The sequence below is a fragment of the Podarcis liolepis genome (assembly GCF_965112155.1).
Source record: "Podarcis liolepis genome assembly, chromosome: 2".
Classification (NCBI taxonomy): Eukaryota; Metazoa; Chordata; class Lepidosauria; order Squamata; family Lacertidae; genus Podarcis; species Podarcis liolepis.
This window is the reverse complement of record NC_139555.1, coordinates 76,283,594-76,301,489: the sequence shown is the minus strand read 5'-3', so window position 1 is coordinate 76,301,489 and position 17,896 is coordinate 76,283,594. Positions and strand designations below refer to the sequence as shown.

The 17,896-nt window shown below is 41.8% G+C and overlaps 1 protein-coding gene across 1 annotated transcript; it reads left to right on the top strand.

Annotated features, from left to right (window-relative positions):
* The first annotated feature begins 689 nt into the window (after positions 1 to 689).
* Positions 690 to 17,645, top strand: LOC310700102 (uncharacterized protein). Its single transcript, XM_083489039.1, has 7 exons — positions 690 to 3,361; positions 3,937 to 4,123; positions 5,932 to 5,974; positions 7,053 to 7,203; positions 8,663 to 9,012; positions 15,247 to 15,340; positions 17,217 to 17,645. The coding sequence occupies exons 1-7, from the start codon at positions 3,277 to 3,279 to the stop codon at positions 17,261 to 17,263; spliced, it is 957 nt and encodes a 318-aa protein (XP_083345165.1). The 5' UTR covers positions 690 to 3,276; the 3' UTR covers positions 17,264 to 17,645.
* Positions 17,646 to 17,896: the final 251 nt, after the last annotated feature.

The window sequence follows — 17,896 nt, the reverse complement described above, 5'->3', positions numbered from 1 at the left end:
AAGCTCAGTATGTCTTGCTAAAGGCATTGGTAGAGTGCAGCACATTCCTATGTATATTTGCTCAGCAGATACAGGTGGTCATCCATTTTATTAAAAACAGCAGCATGGCCTCATAGTTTTGTAAATCATCAATGTATTATAATTTTAAGGCTGGCTTCTCCCTGTCACATCTGTGGGAGTGTCCAGCTAGTCAGATTTTTAGAAAACATCAACTGTATGTTATATTTTATTTCTATACATGTCCCCACAGGTCCCCAGAGTTGTGAACAGCATATTAATGCAAAATAAATAGACTGATGGTATGCAATCTAAACATAAGACAGCCAGGAAAACCCCCCTGCTAGATTCATGTTTATTAGTGCTATTCTCTGCCCCAGTGAAAACAGGCTTCCATCTTTTACATGCAGACCGTGTATCATATAAATGCAACAGAACAGGGACTTCAGGAAAAAGCAGAAGTCAAGTGCTACATTTGTGACATTCTGTTGAAGATTGTGTGTAAAGGCCCTATGGACTGGTACCACACTGGTTTCCCCATAGGGTGTGCACATGCGTATCACCACTAGAGGCCACCATATATCTAAATCATAACCAAAAGTGGCTCTGAATCATTCATAAATACAGTAGTAAATCCAATCAACACACTCATGTTGAAAGGTCTTCTGATTTAGATGGTTAGAATTGCCCAATGCTTGTTCTCTGCCCATCGTGATGTGAGATTTCTACTGTGTATATCGGAGTAGAGACATAGAGACAAAACTGAAGGAAAGGAGAAGCAAAGGCTACAAAGTATAAAACCAGCATCTAGTAGGTTGAAGTTAAACAGAAAACTAGCACAACCACATCAACAACAAAAAGAGATCTATATACTCTTTTTGTTGTTGTTAAATAGGGAAAGGAAAGCATTTCCTCCACAGACAAGAATGGCAACACTAAAAACAAAACAAAAACAGGCAAGAAGCTGGCTGAGACAACCCACTTTATTATTCTGTAGTAGATTACAGTGGTACCTCTGGTTACATACGCTTCAGGTTACAAACGCTTCAGGTTACAGACTCCGCTAACCCAGAAATAGTACCTTGGGTTAAGAACTTTGCTTCAAGATGAGAACAGAAATTGTGCGGCGGCAGCAGGAGGCCCCATTAGCTAAAGTGGTATCTCAGGTTAAGAACAGTTTCAGGTTAAGAACGGACCTCCAGAACGAATTAAGTTCTTAACCAGAGGTACCACTGCATATTACTATTGAAACAAATTTTAACTATGCAAAGAGCTTTATAATATTCACATTTCTCAATCTCAGAAGAGCGTTGTTGCAGACAGTGAACTGAAGCTGAAAAATTGAAACTTACCCAACAACTTGTCAAGAGGTTCAGTTGAGATTTAATCCAAATTTCACCACTCCTGATCTATCTCAAGAGGCACTGGACAGACAGTGCTAGCTTCTGTAATAGGTGTACTTAATATGGCACAGGCTTCAATCCTAAACATTCTGGCGAGGGAATAAGTCTAACTGAATTTAATAGAGCATTAAATTATAAGGGGGAGAACCATGTATGCCACCTTGAGCTCCTTGGCGAAAAAGATAGCATGGAAGTGCAATAAATAAATGACTTAATTTTGAATGAACATGTTTAGGATTGCATAGTGAGGCTTGCGTTTGTCTGCAGCATACTTTGAGGCTGAAAGTTACTCAGTTATACTTTTAGACTTATGCACATTGATTAGAGAGTAAGTTCCAACTAACATGGTCAAACCTTTTCTGTGGACTGTGGGGGAAATCAGCTATTGACTGTTTAGTTTACAGAAGAAAATTTAAGCTCATGTTTCCTGATTTGTTTTCAGATACATTGCTCAGGAGTAGGATGGCCTGGGCAAAAAAGGAAGACTGGAATCCTGCACTTTTCAAGGTTGTGTAGAAGAGAGAATTTCAGCAAAGGTAACCACACCTGCTGAAATTCTCTCTTCCACAGAACAGGACTGGGGTGGATAGAAATTCAGTTCAGTTGTTTTTTTTATGCAAACTGTGGGGGAGGAAGCGAAAGGAGAATGTTAGCCGCTTTGAGACTCCTCTGGGTAGTGATAAAGCGGGATATCAAATCCAGACTCCTCCTCCTCCTCCTCTTCTCCTCCTCCTCCTCCTCCTCCCTAATAATGGAGCTACTTGTCAAAATGTGCACTTCTCTGAATTTTGCACTGCAATTCTACAACCAAAGAAGTATACAAAAATGCACACATTATGGGGAAATGTGTATGAAACTGGATATACATTTCACTGCCCATGTGAGTATAGAACTTGCATGAGCAATTATTTGCCTGGCTGACCCTCAGAGTCGATCCTGAATTGCCTTAAGTGTGTCGCAGCCAGGAAAATAAGTTTAGCATGTTTTTTCTGGACGACACGCCCCAAACTTGGAATCTAAAATTATCCTGGCCTGCAGTTTGATAGCGGAACAAATATTTTAAGCAGTATTGCCATCCTTTGAGCAGAAGACATGCTTCCCATGAGTTCACTGTATAAACCTCATCTGAAGAAAAGTTTTACTTTTGAAGGATGGATAGATGCCTGCACATTTGCAGGTAACATTGTCTTGCCTGGAGGGTTTACAGAAGGCACTCCCTCAAAAAGTTACAGCTGTAAGATCTGCATGGCAGACATCTGAAGTACATGTCTGTTGTGCACAGTGTGTATCAGCCTTGGATCATGCTTAGACTCCAGCTGTCCATCGCAAACCTCACCAATTTCAGAATGTGCTGTGAAAGAGGGTCATGAATTCATATCGAGGGCCAGTTCCCATGGCTATGTTGAGAATTGCTCCATGACTGCACAGGATACAGAGAAACCATCCAGCTGCCATTCCATAACCCTTTTCTGAGCGTGAGATACATTGGATTCAGTGGGGCTTAGTTATGAGCAGACATGTATCAGATTTCACTCCCAGACTATTTAGGGTTATTCTGGGAGGCAGCATCAGTTTAGAAAGCCTAACACTGTATTCAAGAAAACATGTTACACTAAATACTAGTCATCAGTGTAAGATTTTTTCAGTTGGAATCTCCACAAGCCTATCTGGTTGTATATGCAGGATTAGAGCCATGCTGAGGACCCAAGTTCTCAGTTCTGAAACTACTCAGCTCTAATTAGGCTGTAGCAGTGTTAACCACCAACTGCAGACTCTTTAGCAGTACTGTTCCTTTATCAATCAATAGACACAGATGATGTGAAAGCAGTACAATTACATATATATTAATTGCTTACCTTCTTATATAAACTCTTTCATGAGCTGTTCTCCCAAAAGTAGTGGGGCACAGTATACTTTGCATTGTGAGAAAATGACATTGTTTAAAAGCATTGTTGTTATTGGTAAGTTCTATATTTTTAAAAAAATATTGGCTGCGGGAATTGGGGACTGTGAGACTTTAGGCTATATATTTTCTCTTTATATGTGTGTTTTCTCTTTATATGCATGCTACCCACACTTGGTTTAATTCTGTTCTTATTTTTATTATATTGAATGAATAAAAACCTCTAGCTTTTAATAAAACTTATTTGCCTATAACAATGTTTGAGTGCCTTGGTCAAATGATTTAATTAAAATATTCAAAGCTATTCTTAGCAAACAGAGCCTCCAGTTCAATTTAAATGGGAGAGAAGAAGAAAGAAAACTGCTTTTCAAATGTTGGAAGGATTAATCTCTGACTCATTGCTAAGCGACTTTTAAAAATACTAATATAATGTAGCTCTTGCTATTATTAGAGATACAGAAAGCTCTAGTGGCCTAGAATGACTTGACTGAACCTTATAATAATCTTAAGGGGAAGAAAATTTAGGGACGAGATTCAAGAAGTTATTGTAACTACTAACCCTATGTTGAAACTAGCCCAAACTGAGAAAGAAAACTATTGTTAATTTAACAGAAATTTCTGTTTGTCTTGCAGCTCCTGTAGCTGAGGCAACTTGTCCATTATCTGAGCCTCATCATCCAACCACAAGATCACCAAACTGTAGGGTCTCATCTCCTTCACGTTGTGTTTCTCAAACACTGCGTGAGATAACAAATTGGAAAGGAAAACCCAGAAGGCATAAGCTAAGCAAAGACTATATTGGTGGCCCCAGTAACTTCAAGTAAGTTAAAATCAAGTAGCTTAAGTTGGATTCCTGCCTGCATGCACATCACTGAACTGAACTGAACTGTGTGAACTGGAAAGCACTGCATTCAGGTTTTTCAGGTTGTAATGAATGAAAGAAAATTGCTTTGGTGGCAGATTCTTTCACACGTACTAGTTGTGAATCTAGGCAGTATAGCTTCAAATACACAGTGGTGGAGCTTCATGCTCCGGCCCTGGGGGGCAGAGAGCAGGTGGGCACATGTCCTGGGGGTGGTGCGCTCCCCCCCCCCACTCCCCTTCCTCCACCACTGTGAATACAACTGTTGGGAATCAGAAGTGAGGATAGAGCTGTTGTACTTGAGCTCAGCTTTTGGGCTTCCCATAAGGGACTTCAATCTGTTGAATTTCATTGTACACAGGTTGTACATTGATAATAAAGGTATTATTATACAAGGACCTGAGAGACCAGGGTTTAAATCCCCACTCAGCCATGAAGCTCACTGGGTGACCTCAGGCCAGCCACCGCCTCTCAGCTCAACTTACCTCACAGGGTTGTTGTGGGGGATTAGATGAGAAAGGGGAGATTAGATGAGCTCCTTGCAGAAAAAGGTGGAAGAGAAGTATAAAAGTATAAATAAATAATTTTTTTAAAATTCAGCATCATACTGCTGACTATTCAGAGTATTCGCTAATCATTATACAGTCTAATTTCTTCTCTAACAGAAGGGGTATTGCATGGCTGGTGCTTCAGGTCAGCTAATGTGGATTCCAGGCAACTGTTGGCAGAGTCCACATAGTGCTAAAGGAGCAGCTTTGAGGCTGTAACTTTCTGCTATGCCTTTAACAGTTGCTTGATCTGCAGACATGAGCAGATACTGTAAAACTGAAGTCCCCTCCCCACACCCCAATGAAGTTGGTGTTAAAGGCACAGGAGGCAGGTCTGACTAGTTCTTGTCCCATGATCATCCCTGCCTTAGTGTCATATTGCATCTTAACTTGGGTTGCTTCTCATGTAGAGGTATACGGAACTAGCTGCATCAACTGGTTCTCAACTAAGATGGGGAACTTAGTTGCTGACCTGGGGAAGAGTGTTGCTTACCTGAATCATTAACTGCCTATAAGAAGAGGATTTTTTTTTGTTTTTATGCAATCTGCTGTAGTCTCTTAAGCTCCTGGCTATTGTTTGTTGAGAGGCATGTTGTTAGAATAAGCCTCCATGTGAGAAGTTGGTAAATTTACCAGTATTAATAAAATAAATAACAGCAGTTGGTCAGAGCTGGAAAGGAATCTTGTTGAAGCTTACTTGGGAGTAAATTTACAGGACAAAGCTCCTTGAAAGGGTTTGCACAGAACCAAGAAGGGGGATGGGTGGCAAAAAGCCTCAGAGACAGCCTCTTAGCGGATCTTATGAAAATGCAGTCTTTTAATGATCCTGTGACCAAATAAATCCAGTTCAAAACCTGACCTCAGATAGACAAGCTGCACATGGAAGTTCTACTTTTGACAAACAATTTGCTTTTACTGGAAGGGATGCTCATCTTCCCTTTGGTCATAGTCATAATACTACTTAGGATTTCTTTGTATTCAAATAAAATATTGCTTATTTTTTATGCCCTTTACAAATAAATGTGTTGAGGTGTGTGTTTGTGTATGTACACAAACATGCATCTGGGGTGTGTGTGCCAAACTAGGTCTTTGACCTGGGTGACAGAAAGCCCTAAGTTTCTACTACAGTATTCTAACTAACATGCTTGCTTTGATACACTTGCTTTGACAATCCAAGTCTTCAGTGATATCTGCTAAAAATGCTAATCTGTCTTTTAGACATCTCTGTCACATTGGATGGAGTCCCCAAACTGGTTTTGCTGTAAGTAACTGCTGTGGGTTATTGCTTGCTCAACTATCAATGCTTCCTCTTTTCCTCTCCTTTTTAAAATGGTTGCTACAAAAAACGAGCTTTCCCTCATGATGTGAGCATGACATTCTAACTTGTTTGAGCCTTACCCTTATGCAAGCTTTTTTGTGAACAAGTATGCATGCAAAGAAAGGTCCTTTTCTTCAAAGGCAGGGGTCTCCAAAGTGGTGCCTTGTACACAGCAGTTTGCCCACCATTGCCTCCTATGTCTCCTGCAAAATGTCTTGGTAAACAGCCATCTCCAAAATCACAAGGCACGAGAGACTGTTTGCTCTTCTTAGTTGCCAGATGGGCGGGGTATAAATAATATTATAATAAATTGTTGTTGTTGTTATTTGTTGCCTGGTCTTTCCTGCTTCAGATACATTCCCTTAAATAGACCCACTTTTCAGTAAATACAAAGCCTAGACATCTACCGTACTTTTTCTTCCTTCCCCAACAGAGGTGAGATGCAAAGACCTTCTCACTGTTGGTGCACTGCTGACTGATGCTTTCTTTTCCGCTGAATAGAGCATGTCTATATCATTTTATGTTTATGCCCTTTTAAGTTGAGGCAGCCTTTTAATGTTATGTCATTTTCTGACTGGTGCCCATTGCACTTCTTCAAAATTCCAAATGTGTCACAGGCTGGTGGTGAGCCCTGTTTTCAAAGCTCTGTAGCCGTTACATCCTCTCTCTTTTTTGGACACAGTTGAAGAACCTTGTCTACAGCAAAGCTCTGTTTATTTGCCCCTTATGGTTTGCTTATGGTTTTCCTCAAATAATGATGGGACTTGGTTAAGTAAGAGACACTTAATGATCTCTTTCAATACTCAGCACCTCCAACTAGTTTCCAGGTTCCCTAGCAAGACGAATGAACTAGTTTACAGGATTAGTGAATGAGAGGCCACATTAAAAAAAACACAGGAAAATCGTTTTGAATTTGACATGCTTTACAACTCAGTCCTAACCGTTTCTAAATGGGAAGTATTGGGGGGTTCATGATTAAGAAACATGCTGCTCAGTTTTACAATTGTACCTTGTCTTGCAGACCAGCTTAGATCCTGAACTAAAGATGATCTTTGCTAAGGCTGGCATAACGCAGGACCACCTGAAGGACAGGAGAACATCAAAGAAGATTTTGGAAGTAATTGAGAAATGTGGGGGTGTAGAAGCAGTATTGAAAGAGGCAAAGGCGACAGGTATTGCACTTGAGCACCTGTGTAGGTAGTGAAAACATTTTTCTGTATTAATGTTATGTAAACATTTATTCAAGCGGTCAGATGTATTGGTATAGTCACTGGCTGCCTTGCTGCATACAAACGCAGTATGGAATGTGGTTGCACAAGTATGGCAGCCACCAGTTGGCTAGTGACTGTGCTGTGTGAAACTCTGGGTAGACAGCTTTCCCTGCCCCCTTGTACCATTGATAGTTTCTAAAGATGTTTGTTTAAAGGCTTACCGTAATAGTCCCTGTCTTGTTTTCAAAAAGTGAACACCAGGGTGGGACTGTTCTACAGAAAAGGCCCTAGCCACCACCTGTCCTGTCTTTCATCCTTTGCTTTTATTGGTGCTTGGTGGGGCTTGTTATTTGTGCCATACCCATCCCAGGTGAAAAGACTATGCTTGCAACTGAGGGCTGTATCTGTTCACGCTTGCACTGATGATGGCACATCTTGAGTGAAGAGCACTCTAGTCCAACCCTCTGACTCTCTCTCCATCTCCAATCTGGCTAGTTCCATGGATTGGCAGGGTGGCTCCCTGGCTACTGTGGGAACCTTGTTCCTCAGAGGCATGGTGGAGTCCGACTTCCCCTTCCCTACTGGGATGTCCTAGGGCCGCAGGATGGGACCCTCATCCAGATCACTGTTCAAACTGCCTCTGCCTCGCTATCTCTGGGGCCTCTTCCTCCCCCTTCGAGGGATCCTGCCATTCCCGCCCCATCCCACCTGGGACTCGGCTAGATTGGAAAAGCAATTTACGGTATATATGCGTTGTGTATGCTATAGAACATTGTGCCACCAGATGGCGCTGTGGAGTCCCGTTTTCCTCTACCTGTTTTCCCTTTTTAAATTTACAACGCATTTAACTGAAACACTTCTTTGAGGTGTCTAGATTCAGCCCTGGTAACATGGGCCCATGATACCACCATGCATGCTTTGGGGTGCTGAGGAATCAGATGAGAAAGCAGGTCCCAAACCATCCAGGGCTTTAGAAGTAACCAGCAACTAACGGGCAATTCCTGCAGATCTCACAGAACTGGTATAATAGAATAAACCTTTCAAGCTGTTCTAACTACCTTGACCAATTCATAAGCAAGCACCCTTTTAGATTGCATAAAGTTGGTTTTAATTTTTGCATGTGGATATTTGCATTTTTACGTGCATAGCCCTGAATCCATATGTGGATTTGGAAACTGTAAAAATAAAGAAATCTGTGTTTGGGATGTAAGTAACAGTAGCTTCGTACATGGACATCAACAATCAAATTCAATATTGCTCTTGGTAATTTTTTTTTAAATCTTGCTTTACTTGGGACTTTGCTTTCTTGCTTAACTTGGTGGGGCTTTGGAAGAAAACAGCTGTGTTGAAAACTTTAATTGAATTGGCTGAGGAGCTGAATAGCTACACAGTTACCTGTTTCACACCTGTCTTTCTGCAGGCTTATTGAAAAAACCCCTTGACCATCCTCTGCTTTATCCTGCAATGCCCACGGAGCTGGATTGCACTTGCAGCCCAAACAATAAACAAGACTCCCGTAGTTTAGGAGTGAAGGATAGATTTAAGGATGTACTAGCAGCACCTAGCTCCATATCAAAATCAGATGAGTCGTCTCATTATGTTGATCTCCCTGCAGTTGTCATGTCTCCTTCCAAAATGGTATCTCAACACAGTTTGATCCAAAATTTGAAGGACGTGCAGCTGAAAAAGTCAAAGAGTGACAACCGACTAACTCCTTTCACCCGCAACATTCTAATGAGTCGGATCAGAAAAGGGACACAACTGAAACCAGCAAGTATCTTTTATTTCAATACTGCACCGGTTATCTGATAATAGCTTAAGCGTTCCTGTTAATCTCCTCCCCATCCCCTGAGTTGGCTTTTAAAACAACACTTCTCAAAATGCAAGCTTTGTGCCTATGTCTTCAGCTAATTTTCTAGTGAACTTTTAAGTCTAAAAACCAAGCCAAAATGGTGAGCACATAATAAGCATTCACTTAATAAACCTGTTTGCCATATCTCGGAGGTAATGCTTCTTATCTCTGTGCTCTGTTTGGAAGCTGGGGATTACCTAGAACAGGCATCCCCAAACTCGACCCTCCAGCTGTTTTGGGACTACAGTTCCCATCATCCCTGACCACTGGTCCTGTTAGCTAGGGATCAGGGCCGTCTTAACCGTTGGCCCAAGGCGTGCGGGGCACCCAGGAGCTGGGCTCTCAGGGGTGCCAGGCCGAAAGTCTGGGGCCTGAGAGTTGAAGTCTGGGGAAGAGCCCGTCGGAGCGCTGCGGGCTCTTCTGCTGCAAGGCACTGAGGTGGCCGGCCAGCTCCACCCTCCACCCTTATTCTCACCTGGGCTGCATGCGCACAGCTCCTCCGTAGCAGAAAGAGGCTGCCAGCTGGGGCGGAGAGAAGCTGTGGTGTGCGAGGTGCCTGGCTGTGGCTGCTCCATCCAAGTCAAGCCGGGGTGGGGGTGCTGGGCAGATCTTTGCACCCCGGCGCCCCATATGCTTAAGACTGATGATGGGAGTTGTAGTCCCAAAACAGCTGGAGGGCCAAGTTTAGGGATGCCTGACCTAGAAGATGGGAGACGCTGAACTTTGGCCTGCCTAAGTGGGTGGTATAACTCTCTCCATTTTGTTTTGTTTAACTTAATGGCATCAGCAGGTGGGTGGAAAGATGTTATGAGTAGTAAGATGTGATTGGGAATGAACCTTGTCTCATTTTGAGAGAAGGAGGGAAAATGCACAGCTTGTTCCACTGTACAGGGCCTTGTTCCAAATGTACATGGGTACTGTACAATGTAGGAGCTGCATTAGGCCAACAATACCACAGTGTTGGAACCGTTGTTCTTATATGTGAGGTTAGGGTGCCACTGGAGAATTCAGTGTATCCCATTAGATAAATATAGCTGTTGCTATGGTAAGTGAATACTGTATACTTATTCAGACTTTTGGACCAGGACTAGGACTGTGATACCATGAAATAGAATGTTACAAGGTAAACTAGCAGTGGTACCACACCAATCTGATGCAGGCCACACTGCCATAGCTTCACCCATCTCCACAGCGGATTATGGAAGATGGCTGTGAACCAGTGTGCAGATTAGCAGAACAATGAGCTAGTTCTGTAGAAAAAGACCATAGAACAGATTCTGTAGAGTAGACTTGGCTAAAGCCATAAACTTGACAAAGAGACTAGTTTGACAACTTTATGTTAATAGCTTCAGCAAAGCCTGTTAAGCAGAAGGAGCCAGGCTCACAGCGTACTTTTGAAAGCTTAGCGCCATTTGGGCCAAGTGACGAGGAGGAGGTGCACAGGTGCAAGGTGAGAGCACGGGACATTTCAGGAACCAATCAGAAGCCAGGATGGCTTCTGTAATTCCAGGGTGTCTCAGTCAAATTGGGACAGTTGGGGGTATGGGTTGCCCAGCTCTGCCATAGATGACCTGAATTTGCTGTGTTTGTACCTGACATTGCTGACGAGCTCTTCTAAATGCATGCAAGCTGAAACAAGAAATCCTCAGGGTGCTTATAGTAAGCTGTCTTCAGTTGCCTTCAGGAAGTGAGGCAAGTGCAAGCCAGCTATATAACGTGAATTCTGCACTTGCACAAGCTCTGGTTACACAAGCAAAAGGACCTTAATAACTGGAGGCTTATTCTAATCTCTTATGTTAAAAATAAAATAAAAATCAGTCCTAAGTCCCAGTGACAGGCTAATTACCTCAGCTGCTTTCTTGAAGCCAAGAAGAAAGCAGATTGAGTTCATGCATCTTGCTAGATAAAACGCCTGGGGTGATGGCAGCTCTCATCTAAGAGACAAAGCTTTGTTTCTAATTTGCTAGTCTTCAGCTGTTGGGAGCTGACTAAAAATGGATTGTTGTTTCTTAGAAGTCTTGGAACATTAGAACACTTTGCAAATTCAATAAATAAAAGCCCCTCTGGCCGATTTGTCTAACAAATTATTTTAATTATGACTGAAACTTGTTTAGAGAGGGAAAAAATATGGAATTAACATTATGTAGCAATAAATATTCAAACCCTGCATATCTCTAAATTTTATGTTGTAACTTTAAGTATAATGTGTCTAAAAGTCTCCAAACATTGACAGTCCTTGCTGTGTGGCTGGCCATCTTTTAAAAATCAGATTTAGTGGGGCTGACTTAAGTCGCATGGATGTGATCAACTTCATCTTGTGGAAAGTAGAAAATAATTTTTTGGATTGGTCCTTGCTTTCTGATTCAGAGAATGCTTTATGTGGGCATGGTGGTTTTATATCATGTGCCCTGTTAAAAAAAAAAGCTGTTTGGCAATTTAATTCATAAATAACAGACTACAATTGCCAGAGGTGGGGGGGGGGAGGGGGGATCTCTTTACAATCTGCCCTAGACAATCATTCAGAATATATGCAAATTATCTAATACAATGAGTTCATGGATAGTTTGAAGGATTCCCATAGGCACCCTGTTACCAAAAAGAAGGAAATGAATCACCAGGAAAAAGACAAGGATTTGCATATTGATATTTCCTTTGTGTTGATGCAAATTTATAGATAATGACTGCAATTTAAGTGGAAATGCATCTTACCACAGTGGGGAAGACTGGTTAGGGTGCCTACTTGGTATTCTGTGAAGGTGCTGTTGATGAGCACTTTCAATACCTCTTCTCATGCTTTTTTATCTTTAAACCAACTAGGGCTAGAAAGCCCTTGAAACAGAGAATTACAGTGGCACCTTGGGTTAAGAACTTAATTCGTTCCGGAGGTCCGTTCTTAACCTGAAACTGTTCTTAACCTGAGGTACCACTTTAGCTAATGGGGCCTCCCACTGCCACTGCGTGATTTCTGTTCTCATCCTAAAGCAAAGTTCTTAACCCAGCGGAGTCTGTAACCTGAAGCGTCTGTAACCCGAGGTACCACTGCATCTTCTGATGGTCCTTCTGTAAAGTAGGACACTTGGCCTACCCTACTGGCCACAGAGGGAACATATTAGACTGCACAGGCCTTAGTCTGATCTTCACTTATGTTACCTAATGTAGGCAAGGGTGCTAAGCTCGTTTCTTGAGGCTTTTCTTTTTATGTTTTGCCTGGCTGTTTTTATCTGTATTGTTGTATTTGCTGATGATTGCCTTGTGGGCAGGAAGATGATTCATAACATACTTTTAGGAATAAAAACAAATACCGAATTTTTCTCTCCATAAGACGCACCTAGTTTTTGGAGGGGGAATGCAAGGGAAAAAATATTATTTAAAGGGAGCGCTGAGCAGAGCCTGTATGCATCCCAGGCTCTGCTCAGCGCTCCCTTTCACGAGCCGCTTGGAGCGTGTGTGTGGCGCTTGCAGGCTTTTCCCCGAGGAGAGAGAAGAGCAGCCCGTCACTGACGGGCTGCCCTTCTCCCTCCTCGGGGAAAAGCCCCAAAGATCCGCACACACACTCCGGTGGCTCTTTAAAGGGAGTGTGGCTCTTGGGGGCTTTTCTGGGAGGTGGGGGAAGGGACAGGGGGCTAAGCCAGAAGCCAGGACAGCAAGCGGGATCGCTGCACAGCGATCCCGCTTGCTGTCCTGGCTTATGGGATAGCCGCGCGCAGCCTCTCCCAGGCAGTGGGATGAAGGCTCCCCCAAGAGCCACACTCCCTTTGAAGAGCACGTGGAGCGTGTGTGCGGCTCTTGGGAGCTTTTCCCCAAAGAGGGAGAAGGGCAGCCCCCAAGAGCCGGACACACGCTCCACACGGCTCTTTAAATGGACTGCTGAGCAGAGCCTTCCGCCTGCATTTGCTCCATAAGACGCACACACATTTCCCCTTACTTTTTAGGAGGGGAAAAGTGAGTCTTATAGAGCGAAAAATATGTATGTGGGCATTTACACTCCACCTTTTTAAAGGAGGCAATGAACAATATAAATCACAGCAGCATAAAAATACAACGGCAAAGTGAAGGAAAAGAGATTGCAGATTTAACTATAAAATGTAAACTGAAATAGAGCAGTCCAAGTACTCAGATTTAAAACTGGCCAATGATAATGGGGCTGGGGGCTGGGGCTTTCAGAAGAGAAACAATTTCCACCTTTAAAATCCTTTGGGCTGTCCAGAGAACACATACAGTGTGACCATAGTAATATAGATCTCTTTGCTCTAAATTATTTGTTAATCAAGTTGTTTTCCTGTCCACCACATACATATTGTTGTACTCTTCTGATATCCTTTCTAAAACCAACTATTTTCTCTATGCTGCTTGAAAATGGGAACAATTCAAATATGCATACTAAACAAGACTGAGGCCCCTGAGTCAACACAGCAATAAAAGTGGAGATGATTGCCTAGGCATAATTGCCATGTATGATAAAACAGAGATCTAAGCTTATGGAGGAATAAAATAACTTTCATTGCAAGTTCTGTATAAAATTATGTGGCCCTTTGAGACTACTTGCAGAAGATAGGAGGAAAAGAGACTTGAAGGTACAAAACTGCTACTTCTGGAACTTTTATTAAATAGTCTTATTTCTCCTTGTGCAAATGCAGAAGCACAATTTATAGTTTTTGACGTATAGTAGTAAACTTCCTTCTCCAACATAGCTAAAAATGGAGGCTTGCTAACTATATCTCCTCAATGGCATGGCTGCAAGAAAGAAGATGGATGGAGATATACTTTTGTTTTACACTGAGACATTAAGGCCCCATCTCAGAGTGATTTAACAACCAATGTGTACAGTGGTACCTCGAGTTACAGGCGCTTCAGGTTACAGACTCCTCTAACCCAAAAATAGTGCCTCGGGTTAAGAACTTTGCTTCAGGATGAGAACAGAAATCGCGCAGTGGTGGTGCAGCGGCAGCGGGAGGCCCCATTAGCTAATGTGGTGCCTCAGGTTAAGAAAAATTTCAGGTTAAGAACGGACCTCCAGAACGAATTAAGTACTTAACCCGAGGTACCACTGTATTCCCAGGGAACTCTAGGAATTGTAGGTCTCTGTAGGAATAAGGGTCATCTAACAACTCTCAGCATCCTTAAAGAACCACAGTACCCAGCATTCTTTGGGGGAAGCCATGATTGTTTAAAGTGGTGTGATACTGCTTTAAAGCTAGAGTGCAGATGATGGGAAAGACAAAAGGTAAAAGATGGGTGGGAAAGACAAAGCATAGCAAGGAAATATTTGATCCTTCTCAATCTGCTGGCAGCGAAAACTAGGAAAGTATGGAAAATAAGTGCTGAAATTATGCTTGGAAATGAGAGTTTTGTACTATTAATCCTGGAAGGGTAAAACTCATCTGAAGAAATGTTTTTATATAGTACCATCTATGTACATGGTGCTTGTTGAAGAATGAGAGACCACGGTCTCTCCTGCCCTCCCAAGGGCTTCCATTTTAGGAGACAACAGAAGGGAAAGAGGGAAGTTGGCAGAGGGGAGAGAGAATGTGAGGTTTTTGCAGCTATGTGCGTTTAGGCTTGGATACAGCAAGGCACAAAGATGACCAGTGACTTGTCCCGAAGTACTAATGGAGAAGGAAAATTTTGAGAAGGGGGTTGAAAGAAGCAGTGGGTGGCACTGCAATCATTGTGAGAGGGAGGAGCCCACTCCTGTAACTGGTACATGGAAGCATAGCATTAGAGGCTTTATGGCCATCACAACTGCTTTTGACAGCCAGTGTGGTGTAGTGGTTAGATTGGTCGGACTAAGACCTGGAAGACCAGGGTTCAAATCCCCACTTGGCCATGAACTTCACTGGGTGACTCTCAGCCTAATCTCCCTCACCAGGTTGTTTTGGGGATTAAATGGGGGAAAGAACCATGTCCCCCACCTTAGGAGAAAACGAATGGGATAGAAATGCAATAAATAAACAAACTAGCCACTGACAGCCTAATCATGAATTTGCCTAGATGTTTGTGTTGCTTCTTGGAGCAGACACAAAGCTACTTGATCCTGACAGAATAAAAACTTCTAAAAAGAACCAGATGGCTGATCAGTTATGCTGATAGTTCCAAAGTAGATTTGACTTCTAAAAGCTACATCACTGTTCATTTTTGAACTTTGAAAACAGGTGGCTCAGAATCCAACGCCTCCCATTGATGACGACATAGTTGCTGCTCTTAAGGATGTTGTTCAGAAGAGACACAAGGCAATACACCTTTCAGGTAGATAACCTGAAACCCCCTCTCCCTTCAACATGTAACTTAAAACTATATTACTTTATTGTTCCTTCGGACAAGCATCTGTTCAATAATTTTCACTGGAACAAAGTACAGTAAGTCATCCCCCAAGAACTGGGTGAATACGCTTCTGAAAAGCCAGTGCTTCCTTTCCCTTTTAAAATGTTGAATATTCATTCATTATGTCAGTTAGAAATGTGTGAAGATGGCAAGGATATTGAACTCCAACTGTTCCTAAAAAGCTATTGCTAAAAACAGCTGAAATATTGGGTGAAGTCTGGGATAAATGTGGCACCATATGAGGTCACGTTCTATTTAATTTTCTAAGTCTAATGGTAATGGAGGGGGGGGGGAAGTACGATGGTTATGACAGATTGAAAGCCATATGTGAGGAATCACAGAGGACAGAAGCTGAAGCTGACATTTATGATGTAGCAGCAATTAGCAAGCAATGTCATATTTAGAAAGCTGGATAGGAACAGGAACCACAAACTCATCTCTCCCTGGTGTTTGTAAATTTTTTAAAGGAATAATTCTACTTTTACCAGGCCTCTTCCAGATGTTTTTATGAGACAATGTAGCTTTAGAGAACATTCAGTGGACTAGGGAAAGTTATGCATCTCTTCCTGCCTTTAACTATTGCTTCTAGATATAAAAGGTTAATATGTTTACTCAATCAAATAAGCAATATTTTATTACAAAATCAGAGTCCTACACAACTACCTGCCTTTTAAAAAAAGGGGGGATTATAAAAGTTATTATCTGTACTAGAAAGAAACAAAAGAACCTTTTTTGTTTGATACTAGAAACTGTGAATGAAAGATCACATTATATTATTCTTTGCACACTCTTGGGACACTGATCTTGGTTACAAATTCTTTAGGTAGGTAACTGACATTTTATGTGGTTACATTGTACACACTTCTATCTTGTTTTTATTTATCTAAAAAATGTTATACCCTGTCCCCAGCCCCAAAAAGGGAGTTTCCCAAAGATGGTTTCAAAAATATGGGTGACATCCAATGTTAGTCATACTTGTTTACTCAATTTTTTATGAGATGGAACGCTGACTACTGCTCCAGTTCCAATACAGTTGTACATTGGTTCTTGAACGGAATTTGTTCCGGAAGTCGGTTTGAATTCTGAAAATATTCGGAAACCAAGGCGTGGCTTCCGATTGGCTGCAGGAGCTTCCTGCACTCAATCTGAAGCTGCGAAAATTGCGTCTGACATTCGGATTCCAAAGAATGTTTGCAAATTGGAACACTTACTTCTGAGGTAGCGGTGTTCGGGAGCCAAAACATTCGAGTCACAAGGCATTTGAGAAGCAAGGGGCAAAATGTATTCCACTGCCTTCTATATATGGTAAGATCACTCCCTTTAATAGGAAAGTTGGTGAATGCTGTAGGAAATTGAGCTGAAACAGACACTGAGAAACAAGAGAGAGATACTGCTGTCCTTGGGGGAACCTGAGGTTTGCAGAGGAACCTGAGGTTTACAAAACCAATACAAGGATTTTTTCAGTGCTGTAATTTCTGCATTACTTATGTACAATGTCATGCTCGTATTAATCTCCCTTTAGTTATTTGCAGCCCAGCCATTCATGCAAAACTTGCCCCACAATCCTAGCTGAATGGGGCTTGCTCCCAGGACAAGTAAGGCTAGAATTACCTACTTTCCTGAAAGTAAGCCCCATTGAACCCCACAGAGGGTTATGCTATTAATCACATTACAATGACTTTAAAATTACAATGCTATTAAATTGCAATGATCTCCAATATTTTTAATTAATGACATAATGGAACACCAGTTCATATTGGCTTCAATAGAATACACTACTATCCTCAACCTTTTCTTGCAGATACTGAAGAATCTGACTTGGAGAATGGCGATGAATGGAATGATTAAAATTACCATCCTTAAGGAGAAGAAATTAAACATGTTAACTACTACTTGATCTTTTAATACTTGATTGTTTAATACAAATATTTTCCAGGATACTTGGAGAATATGATATACTTTAACTGTAGGCTATTTAAATACTGAAGATGTCTAATATGGCACTGACATGACTTGTCTTAGTATTGTTTTTTAACAATCATGTGCAGGCTATAAGCTGTTGCTTGATTTTTCTTTCTTTCTTATTTCCTCCCAGTGCTGTTTTGTTGGTGAATGTATTACAAATATAAACAGTTTCTGCTTTTAACTTTTATTCCTGCTGATACTCCATTTAGTATCTGCTCCTACAATACAGATAATACGTGTCTAAAAATCAGTAATAAACTGTGTTTCCAGGCTCCAGTGAAAAATGACTTCTCTTTTTGGTGTGGTCATAGAGACAGTGTTCTTATCTGAAGGTTATAGAAACATGTTCCTGCCTGCTCGTCCGCCCAACAAAAGGAAGTTGTGTCAATAGCATGGAATATGCTTTGCCTCACTGTTCACCAGAGCTTTGGGTGTTTTTCCTCCACCCCCTGAAAGTAATGACCCTATTCTTGGTTTAAGTCCTCCTGCCACTCTCCCTGCAAGCTTTGGCTACTC